The 25,672-nt window shown below is 43.3% G+C and overlaps 2 protein-coding genes across 10 annotated transcripts in view; one reads left to right on the top strand and one right to left on the bottom strand.

Annotated features, from left to right (window-relative positions):
* LOC129183009 (ras and Rab interactor 2-like) overlaps window positions 1-11,979 on the top strand; it is a 29,607-nt gene extending 17,628 nt beyond the window's left edge. For 2 of the 6 annotated variants that reach the window (XM_054779762.1, XM_054779761.1), the window contains exons 9-14: window positions 2,145-3,446; window positions 4,982-5,064; window positions 6,025-6,250; window positions 6,420-6,551; window positions 8,762-8,925; window positions 9,846-11,979. In XM_054779762.1, the coding sequence (XP_054635737.1) occupies window positions 2,145-3,446; window positions 4,982-5,064; window positions 6,025-6,250; window positions 6,420-6,551; window positions 8,762-8,925; window positions 9,846-10,154 (2,216 nt within the window). In that variant the 3' untranslated portion in view covers window positions 10,155-11,979. Of the gene's footprint in view, window positions 1-1,568; window positions 2,052-2,144; window positions 3,447-4,981; window positions 5,065-6,024; window positions 6,251-6,419; window positions 6,552-8,761; window positions 8,953-9,845 lie in introns of those variants that run through there. The other 4 variants (XM_054779766.1, XM_054779767.1, XM_054779764.1 and 1 more) reach the window with 4 other exon arrangements.
* A 2,479-nt stretch (window positions 11,980-14,458) lies between these two features.
* LOC129182378 (potassium voltage-gated channel subfamily KQT member 5-like) overlaps window positions 14,459-25,672 on the bottom strand; it is a 128,324-nt gene continuing 117,110 nt past the window's right edge. For 2 of the 4 annotated variants that reach the window (XM_054778405.1, XM_054778407.1), the window contains 5 exons: window positions 24,420-24,531; window positions 21,718-21,849; window positions 20,763-20,870; window positions 19,838-19,964; window positions 14,459-19,103 (listed from right to left, as the gene is read on the bottom strand). In XM_054778405.1, coding sequence (XP_054634380.1) covers window positions 17,865-19,103; window positions 19,838-19,964; window positions 20,763-20,870; window positions 21,718-21,849; window positions 24,420-24,531 — 1,718 coding nt within the window. In that variant the 3' untranslated portion in view covers window positions 14,459-17,864. The remainder of the gene's footprint in view (window positions 19,104-19,837; window positions 19,965-20,762; window positions 20,871-21,717; window positions 21,850-24,419; window positions 24,532-25,672) is intronic. The other 2 variants (XM_054778406.1, XM_054778408.1) reach the window with 2 other exon arrangements.

Raw genomic sequence — 25,672 nt, 5'->3', positions numbered from 1 at the left:
TATTACCTTTTTCAAGAATCACCACTAAATTGGATGCACTCCTTTAGGGGCCCGACAAGACCGTTAAATGGAGTGACAGGTATAATGGAGTGGGTATAGTTTACTTAACCCATGCCCGAACCGGTATTTAAAAAAGAAAAACGTGCCAATTTTGTCCAAAAACAAAGTCTTTTTATTTTTACGGAATTTTAAATAAGTATTCTGTTCACCTTGTATGTCATATATTGCATGGTCCAGTTGAATAATTACTAGAATTTGTATTTTGCACATTTGGATCTACTCGGCACAGCGGAGGGGGGTCTATCATGGTCTGGGGTGCTTTTTCATTCAGTGGAACACCGGAGCTTCAGGTGGTGCGGAGTCGTCAAACGGATGCAGATGTTGCAGCGGGCACACAGACGAGGGCCTTCAGTCATGAGGGATGCCCCCCCTGCAACATCTCCACATAGCCGTCTGCCGTTTGACGGCCCTGCACATCCTGAAGCCCAGATCATGATGGCACCTTCCCCACTGTGGCGTGTGAAAAACATCTCAGGTGGGATCTTCTTGTCATGCCAGTAACGTTGGAAGCCATCAGGACCGTCAAGGTTCCATCTTTTTTTATCATAACAAAACTTTCTTCCACCTTTTAGTGTCCAATGTTTGGTGCTCTCGTGCAAATTCCAAACGACTTTTTTTTGGGTCTACCACTTGACGTTTTTGTTCCATAACCATAATCGGGATCTTTGAAGAAGTTTCAAATGACTGTCTTACTGCGTCCAACCTCAGCGGCAACGGCGGCCTGTGAGAGGCCTTGCTCATGCAGCTCCACAATCCCGCCGTGTTCAACGAGAGAAAGCCTTTTTTGCCATCAACAGATCATCACAACCTGACAGAAAGTAATGGATCATGTCCAGTCTCCAATGAAGCTAACATGCATGTTTTTGGAATGTGGGAGGAAACCGAAGTACCCAGAAAACCCACGCAGAGATGCCCAAGCGGAGATTCGAACCCAGGCCTTCCCCGATCTCCTGTGCAGCCGACATGCCAGCCACTCCTCCACCGTACTCCTTAAGATCCAACAGTGCACAATGGAAATTCTCGCAGTTTTTGACATACAATTCAGAACAAATTGTCAATCATATAATACGATGATCACATGAAATAATGATATATTATAAATACATATATACCTATTATATGCATATAACATGATTTAATAATGATAATAAATACAATTACAACAAAGTCATACGTTCACCAATATGACATAAAATTCACAACAAATGGTCAATTACATAATTATTGCTTATGATAATTATACAGAATATTTAACTATTACATAATATTGTAAATAGATATTATACCTGTATATAATTGTTATATAATAACAAATAAAATAACTGCATAAGCAATTCATCAATATGACATAAAATTTGCAATTGATTATGACTAATAATTATTAGCACAAATTTCACAATTTTCACTCATTATTATGACAGAAAAGCAGCAGCAACAGAGATCACAGGGGATGTGCAAAACACCAGCTTCCACGGTTTTGAAAGTACTTGCGGTACTAAGTATGTACGTTGCGCTGTTGGCGTGCATCCACTCCTACGGACCAGCCAGCACGCAGGATACAGAGCCTGCATGTCGTTGGAAGTTACAAGTTGGTTACTTGCAGGGTGAGCATGAATAAAAGAGAAAAGATTGAATGTGTTTGGAGTCCACCTTGAGTAATGAATAAACATGCATAAACAATCACCAGTCAGGAAGGACAGGCCAATGTGCTGGAGTTAGTGGAAACATTTGACGGTACACAAAGCTGAAAGGGGGAATGGAGGAACTGGAAATGTGTGCACTGTGTTGTTTGCCGAGTGCCCGCCCACTCTGTGAATAACACTGGCGACTCCCTCTCTGTGGCTGGATGACGCACCCAGTGGATCAGAGCACTGAATCACTGTGTCACGGCCACCGGCAAGGAAGGAGGAGGAAACTGACATCTAATCAGGAGAAAAGCTCCGAAAACTTGACAGAAAACATCCAAACTGGTGGTGAGAAATATAGAAGAGGTGCTCACAGCTGTGCTAACTCTTTTGGAGAGTGTTTACTCAGTGGTTGGTTCCGAGTGTTTGTGTCTGAGTGTCTGTGTCTCTGCGTTCCAGGCTTTTGGGGCTCAGCCCTCTGCAGCCAGCAGCACAGCTCCCACCCTCCCTGTCGCCCTTTGAGTCGAACCCTCAGCCCCGAAAGGACGAGCAGGAATAGTGAGTACAAGGGGTCGCAGCAGAGCCACTGTGAAAGCGCACCGCCCACGTTGCGTCCCCATGCTCCCTCCACTCCACATGAGAGAAAGCATTCCGGTGGTCCTCTCTGCTTCGTCCATCCACTTTTCCTCCAGACCCGACAGCACCACCATCGGGAAGAAGACCCGTTAGAGGATGTGATAAAGGTGCCTGTGAAGCCAACGAGCAGCAGTCAAGCCAACGAGATCAAAGTCAACCGCAATTCACACCCTCCTCCTCGACCACCCCCGCCTCGCTTGATGCCACGCCGGCGACCCGCCCCACCTCCACCAGGACACCCCACGCCTATCACCAAACCCAAAAGCATGCCAGTGGCCATCCCTGTGACTCCAAGGCAGCAGCAGCAGCAGGGCCCCACCAGGCGTCCGGCCCCCCCTAGACCAACAATGGGTGGCAAATACAGCAGCCCATCCAAAAGTGGCAACCCACCAATCTCTGTGCCTAAAAACCCACCGCCTCCGAGACCTAATAAGCCTGATCTGGAAGCCCAGCGGTGCCACATTGCCCTGGATGATGAGACCATCGCTCAGGCCTTGTCTCGAGCCAAGCTACCACCTTCCATCCCTGATGCTGTTCCACAGGAGCAAAACGGTGGGAGTCCATCCATCCGGAACAAGAGAGGGCTTCAACGGCTTAGTGACATGAGCGTGTCCACGTCTTCCTCGGATTCACTGGAATATTCACAGTCACCAGGATACATGGTAGAGGACACCAGCGAGGAGGAGGAGGAGGATGACGACGCGGAAGAGGAAGTAGAGGAGGATTACGGGGTGGGTTTAGAGACGGATTTAGAAATGCGTCTGCGCCCATCCTTCAAATGTCGAAGGCGCAGGGTAGGTGTGAGCCTGAGTGGCGGATCATTTATTCTGCCCCGCGCCTTGAAGGGACGCTTCCGCAAGGTGAGCGGGATGCTCTCCTCCCTGATGACCCCAGAGAGACGGGCGGTGAAAAAGATAGCTGAGCTGTCCCGGGACAAAGGCTCGTATTTTGGCTCCCTGGTCCAAGACTACATCGGCTTTGTTCAGGAGAACCGTGGCTGTCACACATCAGGGATTGATTTTCTGCAGACGCTCAGGCAGTTCATGACACAGATGAAAGCGTACCTGTGCCAAAGCTCTGAGCTGGACCCTCCGATAGAGTCCCTCATCCCTGAACATCTGATCGGTAAGAGATCCATTGCTCTGTTGGAAGAACCACTTGTGGTTGTATAGTGTACTTTGTGGAGCAGTTTTCTGTGGGTCTTCTCTGCAATTTGGGTCAACCACTTGTCGTGGAGGGGTGATGGTGGGTCGGCAGTTGAGAACCACCGCTATAGTGGTTGTGAGCATGTCATGCTGTGTGGGCACATGCGTGTGAGCAGTGATTCACTCGGTCTTCACTTCTCTCTACGGTGTCATGTCACTATCATTTAGGAAGTAAAACCTTCTGCCCTTGCTTGAGTCAAGGATTTCCAGGCCTGCCGTTCTCTCTTGGAGTGTTCCATGTCCATGTGCTACAAAGTTGGTGTTCACTTCCAGTGATGCCAGTGTGCTGGGTCCGCTGACTTCTTCTTCTTCTATTCTTAGCCTCCACTTGTTGGCGTAGGCTCTCGGCACGTTGCTAAGATCAAAGGATCAATTTTTTTAAGGCAGACGTTTTTGAAATAAATGTTGTTCATGACATCCGGTGGAAAATAGGTAACTTACAAACTTGAGGAGCATTCACTTTACAAGACCTTGTAAGGACTTTCACAAGACTCTTTAAGGGTCGGATTAGCATACTAGATTTCCTTCTTGTGAGTATACGCTACCATCAATGGCTCATTGGAGCTGACGTTCTACGAATGCTCCGGTCTCCACGGCTGGATATGACCTGGAAGCGGATCCATTAAATTCACAAAAAAAGCTAGCTCAACATTTTGAAGGGCCTCCATGGACATTAGCTCTTACTGATTGGCAACAAGCTGCCAAGATGCCTTTTTTTGATGTGACACGATCGGTCAACTGGAATAGTCGCACACACACCCTCGCTGAAAGGGGCATAAGCACCTTTTTAGCGTTTGGGAGGCACACGGCGTATGGCTGACGATGGAATTAGAAATAGTGTGCATGGAAACAAGGACTTCAAATACACGTGTGAAAATGGAAGAGACCGATTCATCTGGGGAATCTGATTCATTTCGTGCATGTAAACGTACTGATTGTCAACAGTGACGCAAGAGCCTTGTTGATTTGTATAGCATGCAGATCCTCCTAAAGTACAGTACATGCAGAGTATGTGCCAGGCTGCCCGACGTCACCATCCAAACCCACACAACTTGTGGAAAGGAAAGCAGAAGTGAAGCTGAGCTTGTTTATCAAATAATGTAAGCTAATCATAAAACCTGAGAGTCATAGTGTAATTGATGAAATGTATGGGAAATATCATTTAAAAACACTGAATGTTGTTCAAAACAAAGATGGCTTTGAAATGCTATTTGTTCATTACTACACAATCAATGTTGGTCAGGCCCAGACAATGGCTGCCGCTATACCTCACACCTACTCACCCTGGATTCAAGAAGCCAACGTGTCACATTAGTGCTATTGTGCCTTGTTGTTCTCTGTCCACGCTAACACAAGTACCTTATTCACACAGCACAGACAACGCCAGCATATAAGATGCCTCCTCCTCAACGTGCTCATACAGTAATAAGCGTGTGTTTGCTCTCTGTCGACCAGATCAAGTGCTGGAGAAGTCCATGCACAAGTGTGTGTTGAAGCCCCTGAAGAGCGTCATTGATGTGGCTTTACACGACTTCCAGGTGAGCTGCCTTCAAAGGCTTTGATCTTAAAGCACTTTGCTTTCAGGAAAGCGGTGTGTAGTTCTTCTTCCAAGGGTGGTCTCACACAAGTCGAGCAACGCTACACTACCCATGACATCATAAAATGCTCACAGTTTACACCAGATCCCACTGAGGGACTCCAGTGCTTGGGAGTCACTCGCTGTGGTCGATTCACTCCAGTGATTTATCACAACAACCCAACAAGTTCCCCCTAGTGAATCGGGTACTTGGTTCACTCGAGTTACCCTGTTAACTCTTACCCTGTTAACTAACACAGGTGCTCAGCACCTGTGATTCAATGAATCGTGAGTCTTTGTCTTGCACCTGTGAGTAAGTGAGACTCGATCTTTGTCGAGTACTTGTGATTCAGTGAAGTTCAAGTCTTCAGTGAGGACTTGCGAGTCATTGAAACTCGAGCCTTTGTCGAACACAAGTCAGTGAGTGAAACTTGGGTTTTTGTTGAGCACCTGTGAGTCAGTGAAAGTCAAGACTTCATAACCCCATGACTCAGCGAAACTCGAGTCCTCATCAAGTACTAGTGATTTAGTGACATTAAAGTCAATGTCGAGTACTCATGAGTCAGTGAAACTCACGTCTCGGTGAGTACTAGTGACTCATTGAAACTCGAGCCGTCGCCAACCCATGATTTGGTAAAACTGGAGCCTTTGTCGAGCAACCATGAGCTAGTAAAGGCGAGTCACTGTCAAGCACTTAGTGAGTCGGTAAAATTCAAGTTTTTATTGAGCCCCCGTGAGTCAGTGAAACCCTGGTCTTCAGCAAGTACTCGTGAGTCATTGAAACTTGAGTCCTCATCGAGCCCCCGTGAGTCAGTGAAACTTGAGTCTACGTCAGCCTGTGAGTCAGTGACTGTCACGGACTGAGCAACTGAGTCATGAGTTCTGTGGAGTCTGTGATGCAGCCTCCTCTTGTACTCCCCAGGTGAACAGTGGAGAATGGCAGCAGATGAAGGAGAACCTGGCGCTGGCTAAGACCAAGAGGCCACAGGAGCTGGGCGTGGATGGTGCCGTGCCCCCTGACCCGGTGGCCATTAAAAGGATTCGCCAGAAGTTCCTCAGCATGAGGAAGATGTACTCACCTGAGAAGAAGGTGTCGCTGCTGTTACGCGTGTGCAAGCTCATCTACACCATCATGCAGGACAACTCGGGTATGGATGAGCTCAGTCCTGCAGCAGTCGAGTCTGTCGCTGCCTTCCTGACCTGCCCCCCCCCCCCCCCCCCCCCCCCCCCCCCCCCCGCCCCCGCCCCACACACACACACACACACACACACACACACACACACTTTACTCTGTGCCGTCTGTCTCCTTCCTTCCAGGCAGGATGTACGGTGCTGATGACTTCCTGCCCATGTTGACCTACGTGGTGGCGCAGTGTGACATGCCTCAGCTGGACACAGACATCCAGTACATGATGGAGCTGCTGGATCCATATCTGCTTCAGGGAGAAGGTACTTCAGCACCGCCGCCTCCCATAAAGAAATAGCAATAAATATGCCAGAGTGAACACCAGACAAGTGGCGCTATGAATGTTTACGTGTTATCAGAAATACTCCACACTTTATGCTGCTGATGAACTCGCATGACAATACGTATCTTGGAACGATTACGGGAACAGTTAGGGATGTCCGATACTGGCTTTTTTGCCGATATTCAATGTGCCGATATTGTCCAACTCTCAATTTGCGATACCGATACGGACATGACAGCAATGTGAGGTCAAGTTCCTCACCTGAAGCGACTGTATGACTCACAAGAGGTCTTGCTCCGTTCACACCGTTGTTCTATAAAGCATCTAGGTGCAGAACCAGTGCACAGAGTGAACTGTCTTCCGGCCTGTTTGGAGGCGAGAGGCGTGGATGTCGTGCCAGCCTGGTAGATGTACAGTAGACGCTCTGGTCACCTGATCTGAAAGCAATACAACAGCTGAGTTTGAGAGATTGGGGGAAGAGTCCATGAAAGGGAGGAAATTCCACATCAGTTGGATGTGAATGAGCTGGACCGGGTTCAGAAGAGAAAGGCCGAACCCTTCCGCCAACCTGCTTGCCTTTATTGTCCTAGAAACTTCAAAACATGAGGTGGAAAATAAGATAGCATCTAAACGTGTGAAGCATGGTAGCATCTAAACGTGTGAAGCATGGTAGCATCTAAACGTGTGAAGCATGCTAGCATCTAAACATGTGAAGCATGCTAGCATCTAAGCGTGTGAAGCATGGTAGCATCTAAGCATGTGAAGCATGCTAGCATCTAAGCGTGTGAAGCATGCTAGCATCTAGGCTTGTAAAGCATGCTAGCATCTAAGCGTGTGAAGCATGGTAGCATCTAAACGTGTGAAGCATGCTAGCATCTAAACATGTGAAGCATGCTAGCATCTAAGCGTGTGAAGCATGCTAGCATCTAAGCGTGTGAAGCATGCTAGCATCTAGGCTTGTGAAGCATGCTAGCATCTAAGCGTGTGAAGCATGCTAGCATCTAAAGGTGGTGAAATAGAAGCAGCCTTGGACATTCACAATGAAACGAATGGTAACCAGGGTAGTTTAGCCGTAGGTTTAGTTTTGTCTTACTGTGTCTTTAAGTATTCCAAACATCTGTGAACTGCTGTTGATGTGCACAAAAAAAGTGCGGCGTTATCATCTCACTCTAGCAAAGATCTTTGTCTCCTCCTCTCGTACTCCTCTTAGCATCGAAATGCCTCCTAAAGCGGGAACCGATCGCCCAGCTCTCAGACAGATACTTTAAAGGACAGACGCCACGGGGGGGTTCCAAAAGCAACATGTGGTTTGTTTGCGACATACTTAACAAGTGACATGAAGGAACGTCACGTTGCTGATTCAGCATTGTGTCTTTGTCCGTGTTTCTGCAAGTAATGATCATTCTGGACAAAATGTTGGCTTTTCATTTGTTTGTGTGTTTAAGTGTCATCATCTTCTCTAGGAAGACAAATTAGAGCAGCGTGCTCTTTACGTCCGTCACGAGCTACGCCACTTGGTAGGTGTCATACGTCATCAGTCAGCTGACATGAAGCTCCCCTCCTGATTCGCTCTTCCTCCCCTGCGGCGATGGTGAACGCCACGTCTCAAACTACACACAGCGATGCTACGCTGGTATTTATTCTCCCGATGAACTAACTCAGCTAAGATGCCTGAATGTAACAAAAGTTACGTCGATCACGTACTCCACTATGGAAATACGTGTTTTTCTAAAGTGTTATTTGACTGATATTCCGGTACTCAGCAAGTATCATGAATACAAACGTAAAACAAGTCCAAGACTGAAAGACGAGTGTCATCTTAATTAGCCGTAGAAGCCGATACTGTGGGTGCCTTGGAGTGTCAGTCCAAATGGTGCAAAATGGCCGCTCTGAAGGGTCGTCTTCTGGGCTTGAAGGAGACGATCAATACAACCTGAACAGCTGAAACGTGCCACTGCTGATGCCAGCAAGTTAGTTCATGTAGGAAACCACGTATGCCAGGGGCGGGACAGAGACGCCCAAGGTCATCTGAATCAGGTGGTAAGCATGTGCAGGAGTTGTTTGGAGACAATAGCCGTGAGTGTATGGGAGACTCATTCACGTTATTTCAACCAATGACAACGCAGGATCACGGGTCACTGGAATAGGTTCCTGCTCACCTGTGATCCCTGGCAATGTCTTCTATGCTAGGGGGTTACTACCTGACCAGTGCCTACGGAGCCATGGCCCTCATCAAGAACTTCCAGGAAGAGCAGGCCGCAAGGGTGCTGAGCTCCGAGACCAGAAACACGCTACACCAGTGGCACCGTCGCCGCACGGCGCAGCGTTCCGCACCGACCGTGGACGACTTTCAGGTAGCACACCTGACCTGAGCCCAGGCTGTGAGTTGTAGCAATTTCCAATTCATCCGCTTCTTTTTAATCATGAAAAGATGCATGAAATGTGCTGCATTTTGGAGGTGTTGGACAAAAGGACAAAATGGCTGTCATGAATTACTGTTGCTATCGTTAGCAACTAAGAGTGAAAGGAAATGGAATAGAAAGTGGATGTGCAACTCCAGGATGGAGGAACCTGGCGGAGTGAACCTGGGGGACGTTTTGTCCAGAAAACAAAGTGTGAGGTCGGAGATGATAGGCTGTTTTAGTCTTTTGTGGCCTAGCTTGCTAGAAAAGAACATGACCACGACATTGAAAGCTAACAATTCTCCAAAAGGGCAACAAACTATGGCGGCTACTTGGTTCCACACCCGCCCCTCATAAGGTCATTTCAGCAAAGCAGGAGTCCTTATTTCCACTATAAATGGAATATTTTCATGGGTACAGCATCGAAAACCTGTTTCCCACCTTTTAAATATGGTTTTAACATGATGAGAGCCCTCTAGACACGAAATAACACCCCCATAATCACCTTTACACTCCTATTACCCAATATAGTAGACATAGCAAGAGAAAATAAGACATAAATAAGGTCTTTGAATGCGTCTTCTGAATGCCTTGTACTTGTATTTTACTTCATTTAGCCATTTTTATGCTTGAAAGTAATTCCAATTCTAATGTTGAAGGGCTCTACCGTAATATGAATGTATGATTTATAAAATGTAAGGGGGGGGGGCTACAGCAGGGCTGTTTTTTTTATTGGCCCACAGCACAATCTAAAAAAATTCACGGATTTCATTTCCAAACCTTTGTTTTTATTTGGCTAAAAAGGCCACGCCTGCCGTGTGTTACTTTTCCGTTGTGTGCCATGACACAATCTTGGTGTGTGTTTCCATCAGAACTACCTCCGTGTGGCCCTCCAAGAGGTGGACAGCGACTGCACGGCCAAAACTTTGATGGTCCATCCGTACACCACCACGGAGGAGGTCTGCTCCCTCTGCGCTTCCAAATTAAAGGTCCCGCAGCCTGACGACTACGCGCTCTTCCTGGTGACTGATGGCACCAGTCAGCAGCTGGCCCCTGACACGCACCCACAACAAATCAAAGCTGAGCTGCACAGTCGACCCCGGGCTAAGACCTTCCATTTTGTCTACAAAAGACTCCCTCGTGGAAATCTGTGCATCTCTGCTGTCACACATCATGGATGATTTCCTCCTCTTGCCAACGGATTCTAAAGAGTGGCTGATGTGCGAGCGTGCGCTGGTGCTTGATGACGCTTGACTGCATTTGAAGAGGAAGTGCCGAGTAGGATGTTGGAATCTGCAAAGTGATAGCATCAGTCTGGTAATTGTTTATGTCGTCATGTCAAGAAGGAATATAAGAGGTTGTGTTCACGGGCTGATTTGCAGGATGGTTAGTGCGATGAGTCTACGTGGAGGAGGAAAGGTTTTTGGTTTTTGCAGCATAATATCCCTTTTTGTGTCATTACCTTTTGCCTTGACTGCTGTGATTTTAACGGGCCTTCAGTTGGAATTGTAAAATACTGTTTGCTACTGTCCTATTCTACATAGTGATGAGCTAGCTTATATTGTAGCATGAAGCACAAACACATTCACACAGACCGCTTTGTTTCAACTACAATGTGTTATTTCTGCAATTGCTGGTCAATTGCAACTTGTGTTACTACGGATAAATATTTAGTTTATATTCACATTGTTCCTTCTACATCTCTAAGGGGGTGAAAATGTGTGTTCCAAATATGATTTCTGCACTGGACATAATACTGATCTAGTTTGATTGTATTTTTACACGTACAGTCATCCCTCGCCATTTTGTGCTTTGGATTCCGTGGTTCCACTCTATTACCAATAATATATTCATGAATAAACTATAGCTGGTTGAATACGAGCTATTGTTAGTTTTTAAAAATGCATTATAAAGCAAATTGAACGTGTTTTTGACCAAATGAAGCATTTTCAAGCATAAAAATGTCTAAATGAACTAAAATACAAATATAAGGCATTTAGAAGACGCATTCAAAGACATTGTGCCGATATGTAGTATTCTACACTGGTCACTAGGTGTCAGTAATGTTCCTGTAATGTTTAGTGAGGCACACAAGCACCAGACTTGATCGCCGGAACAACAGGCTGAGCTAAATGATCTCACAGCAGGCACAAGAATTCCGAACACGGGCTACTGTTGCGGCCGTAACCCACGCCAACTTAAACTCAACTCTGAACCTCAGACGTCACTTCCTGTCCGCCAATCATTCAACTCCCATAGGGAAAACATTTACAGCAACACACAAGAGCACGAGTCTTATTTATGTCTTAAATGTCTTATTTTCTCCTATTATGTCTACTATATTGGGTAATAGGAGTGTAAAGGTGACTATAGGGGTGTTATTTCATGTCTAGAGGACTTAAAGAATATATTTACAAGGTCCTGAATAGGTTTTCTATGCTCAACTTTCATTTATGAATAAGGAATCCTACTTGGCAGAAATTCACTCATCAAGGGCATGTCTGTCAACAATTAACCACAATAAATGAGGGATTGCTGAGGTTTAAAAGGGATGTGATACATTTCAATTCAAGGACATTAAACTATGAAAGTATTTAGGAGCACAGAAGTGTGAACGTCAAGTCATTCTTGTGGTTTGCAAATAAACAGCAAATGCTGAACTGCAGCTTGAAGGACACCCGTCCGACATTAATGTTACTTTTCTAAATGTACCTGACTGCCAAACACAATCTGTTCCATGATGCTGGTTGAATTCTAAGTTATTTCTAATTCCGGTATGTTTTTATAGGACGTACAATGCTTATTTTCAAAAGGTCCACAACAGGTTATTTGAAAACATGTTTTCAAGAAACATGCTTAGAAATGCCATGAAACAGCCAAACACGTTTAAATATACAGTAAAATAGGTTCAACTGAAATTTTTAATCAACTATTTAATCGCTAGTTTGTTCTTTGCCAGAATTGTGTATTTTACACATGCAATGCTTTTATATTTATGAGTTGAGAACTTGGTTTTGTTAACATAAACATTGACAAACAAAACATTCGATGTCTGCCTGTGAGTTTTTCTTATTCTCTTCATTTGTTGTGTCTTAAGCAAATGCAAACATTGGGTGTGTTTTTACTAAGATCGCAAAAGGTGTATTTAGTTTGAAATCCCGGTGGGTCTGCAATATGCTTGTTGGAAGGTTCCACTACCTTTTTGAGCAGGCACTTGTGTGGGCCGACTAAACTGCGTGGTTACGTCAGACGTCCCATATGGAGTGTTGTCATAGGAACGATCAAACCAGAAGCGGTATGTGGTGTTTAATTTCAGGGTCTGCAGCTTCCGAAGGACCCACCCCCTTTTTTGTCGGTTGTGAACGTTTTTCTTTTTATGTGAAAATATTCTCCAGCAAGCGGCGCCTCATGTGTTGTTTCATACGGACCCCCCAGGGGACAAGGAAGAAAGTAATTTTGATGGATTAAAAAAAAGCTCTAGGAAAACTTGAATGCCTCTCATTCAGCTGTAAAACAATTGTAGGCCATTTGTAGCAATGTGTTTGTGATGATTTTACGGCTCTTGTAGTGAAGCTACACGATACACTTCCGGCGATAGCTTGCCTCCAAATAGCGAAAATCGCTTGGAAATGCAATTTAATTTCCATTTTAAGCCTTTGCGCATCCCTTGCTGCAGAATTGTAGAGGTATAAAGTAATGTTATAACTACAGGAACACGTTTTCGACGATCCGTGATTATTTTCGGCTCGTCTTTTGAAAATAATGCTTACATCCGCTGCTAGCGAGTGTTGGTAGAAACATCTCTTTGAGTACTGGTGCTCAAAAGGAATTCCAAGGAATTCCACTGCTTGTCTTGCACGTAAACATTGTCATGTCAGATATTTGAAGATTGTGCTGCTCTTAATTTTAAGACTCAACACAAACATCCACTCTTCGCTGACGTGGGAGCATTTTAATCACCTCCTAAATGCTAAAGTATCTAATTCCTGATGGACATGTCACCATTACGGTCTAACGGGTGACAATGACCACTGAATCTAGTGAAAGCGTTGTGATACACAAGGCACACCTACGCGTGACGCTGCGAACAGGCACGCAGACGGAACCACGCGACACTCCAAACCATAGAAGAAGAAAGAACGCACGCGCATAGGTTCGTCGTCTTCCGCTTTCCAAGATTTACGTCAAGACTTACGAGAAGTGCAATTACTTCTACGAGTCATTACGGAGAATTAGACAACAAATTATCAGGAGACTGTCTACTGAAGTGAGTCCCGTCCATGGAAATATTCAGATATTCTGCTTGTCGGCAAAGCGCTTACTTCTGGTCACGTGTCGGTGACGCCATCGTCCTCGTGCAGTTAGTGTAGAACCACTGATCTAAAAAAAAGACTGGATCGAGCTTCTATTGTTTTATTTTTGAAGCCAATGGAAATTTGCGGCGGCCATCTTGGTGAGACCACTTTGCTGTGAGACAACAGTATGGCAACGCACTGGTAAAACTTCGATTGATCGTATAGCCACCAAAATCAACTGCTAAAGGTTATAACTACTCAGATTTATACGCTTTTGTGTCATTTATCAAGCTAGTAAGATGTATTTTAGCTTCGAGACGGACGAAAAATTGGCTGTGTGGCAGCCTGCAAACATTGTTTACGTACGGAATTTAAAGTCTATCTTTGTCTAATTATTTTCCTACGGTAAACCATTATTTTTTTAAATCTCAGGATAAGGTTAAGGCAGGAAGAAAGCAGAAATTTTGTCACATGTCTTCTACCTTTGCGTGAATCATGTGTGGTATCAGAATGAATGTAACTTGGTAGTTGTGGTAGCTTTTAAAAAAGCTGTTTTTTGGTACAAAAAGACATTAGATAAGTGCAAATACTCAAAGCCTACTGTAAAAAACTGCATAGAAATAATTTTATCATTGATTGCTAGGCTAGGCACCAAAAAAAGGCCTAGTTGTTACAGGAAGGTGTAACTACAAAATTCTTGCAAAACCACCCATCAAAGTTCATACTTTAACTTTTGGTTACATTTCGAGAACTTTTCAAAGCAAAGCCGTTCAAGTAGTGGCACATATATCAGGTCAAAAAAAGGTGCCAAGTAAAAGTACTTACGAGTGGAAGGTTCTTGGGAAGTGCTTTTTAAGTTGTGTTTCCTCATCCTCGCTTCCTTCACTGGCACTCCTGATGTTTTTGATGATTTTTCACTAATTCTGCGTTCGTATACCAGCACAATCACAAAGCTGTGGCGCGTAAGGTGGTCTCACCAAGATGGCGGCGATCGAAAAAATCTGGCTTCAAATTTTGGCGCGTGAAAACAATAGGTTGCTCGAGCCAGTCTTTTTTTTAGATCAGTGGTGTAGAACAAATTTAGAGCATAAAAAATAGAGCGTGACTTCCTGTTTGTGTTGCAAGGCGGATATTTGTGTTTTTTAGTAATAAATAACAAAAACTTACCAATAATTAAACTGATCCTTAAAGTAACGCAATGTTTGGTAGCTCTAAAGTTGAAAAAAGAAAAAGGTTTGTGCGCGTATATTTTTGCCACAAAGGTGCCAAGAGGTTGCAAAATTTCACTAGTTGAGCGTGAGTTAACACACTGCATTTTCAAACGTTTTACTAAAAAGTCATGCCCCAAGCTGTAACAGCCAAAATGATCATGAAATAAAACAAAAGAGGTTGAGGAAAATGTACAAAATTGAAGATAGCATAAGCATTAAATAAATAAAGGGGAGAACATGATTAAGGTTTTACACCCGATACCAAAATTATCTTTGGGTTAAAAACAGCAACAAAAAATGTAAGACGTCTCAAGTCAAGAGAAGGAATGAAAATGAACATTTTTTTTTAATATTCTAGTGAACTGTTTGGAAAAGAGCAGATTTGGAGATGAATGATGATGCACCACAAACGCAAGACACCAATATCCTGTATGTACGGCACGACTCAAGCCATCACATCAAACACAAATAGTTCCCATTTCTCTTCCTAGCTTGGCATTCTTTCTCCCAAAAACATTTGGATGTGACAGCCTCTTCATGCAGAATACCTTCAAAACTTGAAATCCACTTTCAGACAAGTAGAGGTGGCCCTCGGGTGACTAACCTGTGCCATTCCTAGCAGTGGTGTGCAGGCCTTTTATTCTTCCTCAGTGTGGGTCAAGCTGCATTCTTTCACCTGTAACAAGTTCTCCAGCGAGTCTGGCGTTTACGGGTCAACATTAAGTTTTTAATTAACACTGAACGGAACCGAGGGCCACCTGTAAAAGCTGGCTCACACATTCTGGTCTGTGATATGGGTCTTCATTGAGGTGCTTTTTAATGTAATATTCCATGAAGAGGAAACATTGTCCTGGCGTTCCAGGATGCACCTGATTCGGTACCATGCAAAAGGTAGAGGAGAGTTGGAGCAACATACACGGATTAGGAAATGATCACATCATCACGTGTACATTGCGCAATGATGTCAAGTGTAATAACCCAAACACGCTACACTTAACACGTCAACGCAGATCAGGTTTGAAACAGGAGACTGTAAACTTGGTGCAAGCCTAAACAACCAAATATAGAAATTTGTGATGTAGACATTTGCTGTTTCACACCACCTTTGCCTGAATTTCATTGTTCACCTTTTGTCTGTATCATTTCATAATAAAACATTATTGCATACATTTTTATTTTTAACATAATTAGAGCCCTCTAGACATGAAATAACACCCCTATAGTCACCTTTACACTCTTATTACCTAATATAGTTGACATAATAACAAAATAAAACGTAAAACAGACTAGTTCCTTGTTCTTTTTTTAACTGTTGTGTTCTGTGCAGTACTTCCTGCGGTGGCTATTGTCTCCTCAACGAAACACGACTGACTCCTAGTGACCAGTGTAGAACACTACATATCATCACAACCTCTCTGAATGCATCTTCTGAATGTGTTTTGTATTTTAGGTCATTTATGCTTGAAAATGCTCAATTTAGGCAATTATGATTTATTCATATATTTTTGAAAAACCGTGATAGAGTGAAGCCATGAAATTCAGAGCATGAAGTGGTGAGGGATTACTGTGTACTGTACAGGTGGAAGTATAAACACAAAACTGAAACCAAATGTAAATGCTGTGAGACACTTTTACTTACGGAAGGATTCAGTCCAGGAAGTGATTATCTTCTGGATGTGCTGCTCAAAGTTTGGAGCCAAACCAGTTAAAACAAACACTAGCGCTCAAATGTCTTTGTTTCCTAACGAAAAACACGTTCATGCAACTCCCAAATATCCACTTGCCATGATGATCAGCTCGATGCTAGCCGCCCCTCGTGTCCACATGCTTATCACCTGATTCAAATGCCCTATGGTGTCTAGGCATATGAGTCTGTCCTTCACTGCCCCCTCCCTCACAGGAGGAGGAGATCACCCTTCCCCTCGCATATGTATTATACATGATTTCATGCAGCATCTTTGACTATGCTCATCCCCTGTAGAGCTGGTTCCGTGTTGCTCTCTGAAGGGCGTAGTTAACAGCATGGTTTTGTTTCGTGTTCCTTTCTAAGTACAACAATAGAATAAAAGACTAGACCAGGGATTGACCACTGATCTTGTGCTTTCATGATTTTTCATGCAGACAGGTGTTGTTTTTTAATCCTCCCATAGGTGGCAGCAATGCTCTGTGGTGCCATTTCAAACCAGCCGCCTTACAAGGAGACCAATATTTTTAGTAGTCAACTGAGGTTGAATGCGACAGGCCTGTCTCTTGTTGAGCCTTAGAAAGTCAAGTATTTATGCTTGTTGCATATCAGCTGTTTAAGTGGAACATTTATCTGTGTTATCTGTTTTAGTTGTCATCTTTGGAGGTGCTTGAAATTGCTATGTCAAATCTCTAATGCTAATTGCTAGCATCAAGCTAGTGCATTTGCGTGAATGCATTTTGTTCATGTTGAATGTCAGAGAAATTGTTTAGTATCTTATGCAAAAGTCAAACGTCTTTTCATTAAATATAAGATATTTGAGTAATTTGACTTGAACATTTTCTGCAATTTGGGGCGCTGCTTGCCACTGATGGGGTGATGATGGGTCCTGCGGCCGACTAAAGACGAGACAGAAGCCTAGTAGACTTCCTAGCCACCCATTTTGAGCTGCTGTTTCAGATGCTAAACTAAACCGGTCCCTTATTAGTAAAATCGTTGTAAGATGTGCAACAAAATCTATTAGCCTAGTCGGATTAGCTGCCATAGCGGGAGATGAATGCAGAACAATCATCACATTCAGTCTTGAAAGTCATCTGATTTATTGTACTTGTTTCTGAAACGGATCAAAGGTCGGCAGAGGCAGGTGCTTTTTCGTAATAACAGCAACATGGTGGACCGGGACTTGATGAGTTGGTCGACGCAGGCTGGTTGTCGACATAAAGGGGACAACTTAAGCAGGTTGTTTTTCCCAAATGTGTTTGTGAGTTTGGAAAAGTGCACATGTGAATATGTACCTCTAATTATTGTCATTCCTTGTATTCTCGGGGCGTTACATCCATCACAACTGGACTGATCAGGTTGTTTTAGAAGACGTTTTGCCTCTCATTCGACCAGACTTCATCAGTTCACGCTCAGCGACGAGGTGAGAATGACAATGAGAGGTGAAAAGGTCTTCTAAGACAACCTGAACAGTCCAGTGGTGACGGATTCAATGCCCTGAGGTCACAACATGTACCTTTGTTTTCAATTTGGTGATTTTGTTTATGCTTCTCGGCCAACGTTCATGTGTGATCAGCCTGTATGAAATATACGGATCAGCAAAAGAATAGCACTCCCGTATTATCACGCCTCCACACTCCCATTTCAGAGTGACAGAAGCCGTCCTTGGATGAGGTGGAATTTACTTGGCTCCCAAAGAGGCTATTTTAAGCGTACACGCTGCATTTTCAGTAATTCAGTACTGGCGGCAGCGGGCGAAGGTGAGTGACGGGTGGCCAGGCTGTGGTTGGAGGCCCGTGATCCTGCCGCTGACTTGGCTTCTGTTCTCAGGCGTTCTGAGGAGTACGAGGCGGCCTCGGCTGTCCCATGTGACAGGAAATCAAATCCCTGCATCTCCATTTCCCTGTCACTGATAAAAAGGCCTTCATCCCCCCAACCAGCTTTTCCGTTTCCCCCCATTCTACTCCTCCCACCGAGGTCTTGGCAACTTCTGCGGAACCCCGTGGGCGAGTTACTGGTCATACTGCGGCTCGAAGATGAGCTGCTGCTTGGGGCCGTCTGCATCAAGTCCTGCACTGACATAGACTTTCCCAGGTTGGGATCCGCTTGACTAGGGCCTGAGCAGCAGCGGGGGGCCGACGGCACCAAGGGCTCCAGTTCAAGACTCATATGCCTTCTCCAGGAGCCCTCCTCCTTGGCGTTCAGGCCGCCATTGCTGTTGGTGCTCCCTGGCAGCTGCTGTCCCAGTGTGACGAGCGCCAAGTCTGGGCCAAGTTCCTCCCCGATGCTGCTCTCCTTTACTTGCATGCCCAATCCTCTGCAAAAGTCTTCAATGTCAGGCGGAGTTTCATTGGAGGGTGCTCGCATCAAGCTGCTGAAACCTACATTCCTGCTTGGGGGAGGGGGTGGGGGAAGCCTCGCCAGGAGACAAAACCCTGAATCGGCTACTCCTCCACCCTCACTGCTGCTGATGCTGTTTGGTGTGAGGATGGGAGGAGAACTCCCCACTGTTTCATCATTGCCACTTCCGGGTGTGGTGGATTGGTCCTGGAGGCAGTGGTGGGGGTGGGAAAGATGATGGGCATGAGGCAGTGTGGGTGGGCTGAAAGGAGAGGAAGCAGGGCCAGAAGGAGGTGTCGTGGTGGATGCACAGAGGTCGAGCTCATTGGGTGTCGCTAAGATGAGATGGAGTCCTCCCTGGGACAGATGGGGGTTGGGAGAGGAACGCGTGACGCAGCCACCAGGCGGCGGTATTGCGCTGCTGCTGATCTGGCTGAAGCAGGATGGGTCCTTGTTGAACACGGAGGACTGGTAGTCAGACGTCTGCTCCAGCTCAAACAGTGGAAAGGATGAAAGTGAGAGAGCTGTGGACGAGCCCTTGTGCAGGACCTGACGATAGATGTCCAGCAGGGAGTCCAGCTTCGACTCAATGGACTGGACCTGTGGCATGGACAAATGACATGTTTTATGGAACGTGTGCAATCATTGGACTTTGAAATTAGAAGCGCTAAGTGGTGAGGGTGGTGCTGTCCCGTCAAACTGCACATGCAAACCTTCATCTCCCTCAGAAGGTCCGTCTCTCAGCCCAGGTTCTACCCAATAAAGTCATCGTTGAACAAGGTACACATTCAGCATTTTAAATGTCGCGTTCTTGCCGTAACGCCACAGGAGTTTTCTCCAAACCGCGCCAACAAGTTTGTTTTGCTCCTGTTTTCCGGAATCAATGTGCACATGCGCGGTAACAAGGACTCACTGCATGAGAAGGCAGGGAGGGGGGCAGTCGAAACGATCACGATAGATTACACACGGTGATGTATTTTTCAGCACGTGAATTACGACTACAACAGTAACGTGTACTTTTCTTTAATTGTACTTTTATTCATGTACTTTTTATTTTATTATTAGCTATTAAATATTCAGTATTTCAATCATTAATTGTATCAGTGTGATGTCATAACATTCAACATTTCAACTTGTCCTCCTTCGTTATGTTTCATGTTTCACTTTATGGATGGAATATTCCCTGGGGGCCGGTAAAACTCAAGCGGCATCCCCCAAACGTCCCCCAGGCTGCAGTTTGGACACCCATGGTTTAGATGTTCCCTGACATGAAACATGAAACAACATGCTGTGAATGAAGGACCCACTGGAGATGAATAGAGAAGAGAAGGCACCTGTCGCTCCACTTTACAAACACGCCCCAACATGCTCATGTCCTCCAGCAGATCCCCCTCAGACAGTAACTTCTCACGGATCTTCTTGTCCAGAGGGATCTGGCCCTTTCCAAGGATTTGGTCCACCCTAACGTCACAAAGGCACAGCACAGAACATCCATTATATTCCAAACTAGGCTGCAACTGCTTATTCTTTTCTCAGTCCATTCATCTGAAGCTTGTTGTTGCCATGAATCGAGGAATCGGAAATGTTGATCAATGTTTTCCAAAGTCACCGCTGATGTGTGTGAATATCTCGTTTTGCTCAAAACACAAAGACGTCCTAAAATACGCTGCTTTCACAGATGATGTTAAAATATTTACATTTGAGAGGCTGAAATCCGAGGATATTTGCATTTTTAAATAAAAAAAATGATTCATCAAACACCAACATAGTTGCTGATGATTGGATCATTGATTCATCATTGATTAATAGTTCCAGGTCTATTAAAAACACCGCATGAAAGTCTTTGAGGCTTTTCGAATGTAAAATATGTCAAATATTTGACATTTTCACTTCAGGCGCGCCCACTTTTGTCTAGAATAAGTCATGGCCGTGTGTTGAGACGTTTGGATATTACAGTAGCAGAATGTGTCTACGATTCAAAAGAGCAACAGCAACAAAGACAACAAAAGCACTGAAGCCAATTCAGTCAAAATCAATGACAGCCAGCCAATAGACGCGTGCGATGACTGGACGGGAATTTCATACTCGAGCCAGCAGATGGCAGCATAGAGCAATGCATAGCCGGATGCCCGAGGACAGACTGGCATCAATTCACTTCCACCCCAAATCCAGTTCTAATCCTCGTGCACACAGAATGAGCTACATTCACACTTGCGATGTAAAAATGAACGGAAGCCATTTGACATGAGGCACTCTGACCCTTGGCTGGAGTTCTTTCTGCCCTGGCCGTAATAGAGGGGCAGGGAGGGGGAGGAAAAGGTCTTGGCTCGGCTGCTGAGGGGCTGTGGGCCTACAATCATGTCCAGCCTGTGAGGTAAGCAAAGTGAACACACACACACACAAACACATGTGCATGAGGTATGAGTGCAGAAGCATGCATGCAAATACACACAAAGAAACACAAAGTTATTGCGCACACGGACGGTCGCACTCGCGATGGGTCAACCCTCATGGCCGTTATGGTGCATTAATTGGGAAGATTTGCGTTCATTTGCAACGTAGCAAATCAACGTAATGACTGGAATCATTCGGAGTGGAAATATCACTCATCATCGATACAGTATGTACACTTCATCCATGTCATCAGTATCAGCCCATCCCACTCATGGATGACAGGTATCAGAACTGGCAGCATAAAACACTGATGGGATCATCCCTAATTGATATCTAGAAATACTTTTACACACCTGCAGGTACATGTACATATACAGTATGTACATACAGTATATAGTATGTACATGTACAGTATGTACATGTACAGTATGTACATATAAATATACAGTATGTACATGTACAGTATGTACATATAAATATACAGTATGTACATGTACAGTATGTACGCAGTAGCAGTGACATGCAGTGAGGTTCACGGCTGGTGAGGCACTGATTCTTTTGGAGGTTTTTATGTCAATACTTGTTGCTCATTAAGAGGATAACGACAAAAAGAAGAGAATAATCCACTTTTCTTTCAAGAAAAGTGTTTAGAGTACATAGTTTTCAAATACTTCTGAGTCCCATTTATGGAATTTCCTAATACTGTAGCTGGCAAACTGGGGAGCAATACGTTGCATTATACACCATTGTGTTATGAAATATAAAAAACATTGCAAAATGCTAAATATATATACAATAGAGCAGGTCGTCGTCTTCCTACCTGGTCTGCAGACTCTTAATGCGACACAGCATGTCCAAATGTCCTGCGGAGTACTGCTCAATCACATCTTTAACATCATACGGACGCAACGTTTCCTTAAACTTCTTCTTTGCTACGTGGAACTTCATGATCCTGGGGGAAGAGCAGACCACAAGGAAGAGCTCGCACGTGGGGAATACAAATGACTTTGACATGTACATCATGCGTGTGGAAATTCAACATTTAGCACTGAAGAGTCAGTGGAAGGTCTTCAACATGACCTGGATGACTGGCGTTACCTTGGCCTACACATTGTTCCTTCAAACGAAAACATGGTTATTGGTTACATCATCTCAAAAAGAGATGATTTACGCCCTTTCCTGGTTCCTGGTTGTTTTTTTCTGGACAGCTACTTCCTGCAGTGCCAACGTCTCATCAATGTAACATTACTGACACCGACATTTACATTTTGCACCTATGACTGTGTTGCTTTATTATAGCACGACTGTGAGTTTTTAATATGCTCATACTAGCACATAAATAACATACTGCGGCAATGCAGAGACACGGGTCCGTTGTTTGTGGCAGCTGCACGTGTCCAGACCGATATAACAGTCAACAACACCCCCTAGTGACAGCACTACTAAATGTAATAACACACATGTATAATCTACGTACAGTATATCATAACAGTCACGTATAATCTATTTATATAATAACAGACATGTATAATCTACGTATATAATAACAGACATGTATAATCTATTTATATAATAACAGACATGTATAATCTACGTATATCATAACAGACATGTATAATCTATTTATATAATAACAGACATGTATAATCTACGTATATAATAACAGACATGTATAATCTACTTATATAATAACAGACATGTATAATCTACATATAACAGACATGTATAATCTACATATATAATAACAGACATGTATAATCTACGTATATAATAACAGACATGTATAATCTACTTATATAATAACAGACATGTATAATCTACATATAACAGACATGTATAATCTACATATATAATAACAGACATGTATAATCTATTTATATAATAACAGACATGTATAATCTACTTATATAATAACAGACATGTATAATCTACGTATATCATAACAGACATGTATAATCGAGCACTGACACATCGCAATGCTTCATAATATGTCTTTGAATGCGTGTTCTAAATGCCTTATATTTGTATTTTCATTCATTTTTATGCTTGAAAATGCTTCCCTTAGGCCAAGAATACACACAATTAGCCTGAATATACGTGTTTTTTTTACTAATAATAACCGTATTCAACCACAAACCACCAAACATTTATTCATTCATTATTTTGAAACAATGTGAAAGAGTGAAGCCGTAAAATTTGAACCCCCTAGTGGCGAGTGACGACTTTATACAGTCATGGACAAAACCATTGTGATGGTAAACATGCCAATGTTTCTGGCCGTGCGCGTGCACGTTGTGGTGAACTTGGCTTCCACAAGAGATCAGAAGTTTGAGCTTGCTAAAAGGAAGAGGCTCTTTAATTGGGCTACCAATCACCAACGAAAATGAACAATCACCGTGCCTACACAAAAAAGACAGCATAAAAGGCAGAGTGACCATATTTGGATTAGCGAAAACGAGGACACTCTGCCGGGCACTGAGACACTCAAACGCCAGTTTACTCTTCTGTGTGGATAAAAAACACGTCATGTTACAAAATACCACCGACCACAACGAACCACAGGAAGAACGTTGAAGCTGAGGTCAAATGCTTAAGTTTTGGAATGTAACGAATATTTTAGTGAAAAATGTGCTCGCTATTGTCGCAAGATTTGGGGAATTTGAACCACCGCTGTGCACGATGTCCCCAGTTTTATGAGCCAGCGTCAGAGGATTAACTCAGTGCGTATGTTTTGCTTTCTTTTTGGCTTTTTGGAAACTGTTAATTCAAAAAGCCGCCCACACGGCAGCTCCTCAGGGATTACGTCACATGCAGCAGCGTGCCCTGATGCCACTCAGTTTAATGGCCCAGTGAAACACAGCGGAAAGAAGGACATTTTCATCATTTAAAAATCAAAACACACAGGACAAAAGGTGAAAACAGGACATGTCCTGGGAAAACAGAACGTTTGGTCACTCTATACTATGGGGGATAATAAATAACAACTATGTTAACTGGAAACATGCTGGGAAGGTGGGGGCACTCCAGTGACTGCGTAAGAGGAAGCACTGTTGATCACTAAGGAATCCTACTGATCACAAGGGGTCACTCAAATCCATTTTCTCCCACACTGCTCATATGCCGAAGGGTGGGGCGTGGGGGTTCACCGCTGGTCCCCAGGCCTCAGGTTAATATTACGGTAAAAAAGCCAATTACAACAGAAATTGCTTAAAATTAAAACAAATATCATTCTTAATATTGTATAATGTAGAATATAACACAGGCCGAAAGTCTCAAACATATTTTATTTCACTACGAAAATGAACAAAAACAAGCATGTTTTGAGTCAATATGAGTTCATGGGTTAAGTTCCCACTGAGCCACCATCACTGCATCCGCTAAATATAATAGCAATGTAAATACAAATAAAGCATTAAGCAAAACCTACGCATCTCGTGCTGACTTCAAGCCGCAGATCACCAGCGGGCGACAAACAAAGACGATGAAACTCGGATGAATGATTTGAGAATAATGCTTGCTTACCTGACAGCCCTGATGGCAGACTTGACAGAGGGCAGCAAGTCTTCCACTGAGATCTCGCAGTGACAACCCTTGTCATTAAAACCATCCTCGCCGGCCACGTTCGAGTCTGCCGCTTGAAAAACAACACAAGCATTCCGATAAGAATGAATCTTATTAGAATGACTGGAAATAGAACATTCAGCATTCACAGCCCTGCAAATCATTCACTCATTTTTGGTCAGCATTTTTATTTTTTCCTCCAGACGACGGCGTGTTAGGGCCACGCTGAAAAAAACAAATTGGAGATTTTGAGAATAAAGTCGTAAATTTACGAGACTAAAGCTGCACATTTATGAGAATAAAGTGTTAATATTGGAGAATAAAGTGGTAATATTGAGAATAAAGTGGTAATATTGAGAATAAAGTGGCAATATTGGAGAATAAAGTGTTAATATTGAAAATAAAGTGTTAATATTGGAGAATAAAGTGGTAATATTGAGAATAAATTGTTAATATTGAGAATAAAGTGGTAATATTGAGAATAAAGTGTTAATATTGGAGAATAAAGTGGTAACATTGGAGAATAAAGTGTTAATATTGAGAATAAAGTGTTAATATTGAGAATAAAGTGTTAATATTGAGAATAAATTGTTAATATTGAGAATAAAGTGGTAATATTGGAGAAAAAAGTGGTAATATTGAGAATAAATTGTTAATATTGGAGAATAAAGTGGTAATATTGAGAATAAATTGTTAATATTGAGAATAAAGTGTTAATATTGGAGAATAAAGTGTTAATATTGGAGAATAAAGTGGTAATATTGAGAATAAAGTGGTAACATTGGAGAATAAAGTGTTAATATTGAGAATAAAGTGTTAATATTGAGAATAAAGTGGTAATATTGGAGAATAAAGTGTTAATATTGAGAATAAAGTGGTAATATTGGAGAATAAAGTGGTAATATTGAGAATAAAGTGTTAATATTGAGAATAAAGTGGTAATATTTAGAATAAAGCAACAATATTGGAAAATAAAGTGTTAATATTGAGAATAAAGTGTTAATATTGGAGAATAAAGTGTTAATATTGAGAATAAAGTGTTAATGTTGGAGAATAAAGCGGCAATATTGGAGAATAAAGTGTTAATATTGAAAATAAAGTGTTAATATTGGAGAATAAAGTGGTAATATTGGAGAAAAAAGTGGTAATATTGAGAATAAATTGTTAATATTGGAGAATAAAGTGGTAATATTGAGAATAAATTGTTAATATTG

Source organism: Dunckerocampus dactyliophorus, chromosome 6 (genome assembly GCF_027744805.1).
Source record: "Dunckerocampus dactyliophorus isolate RoL2022-P2 chromosome 6, RoL_Ddac_1.1, whole genome shotgun sequence".
Taxonomy (NCBI): Eukaryota; Metazoa; Chordata; class Actinopteri; order Syngnathiformes; family Syngnathidae; genus Dunckerocampus; species Dunckerocampus dactyliophorus.
This window is presented reverse-complemented; position numbering and strand designations above follow the sequence as displayed.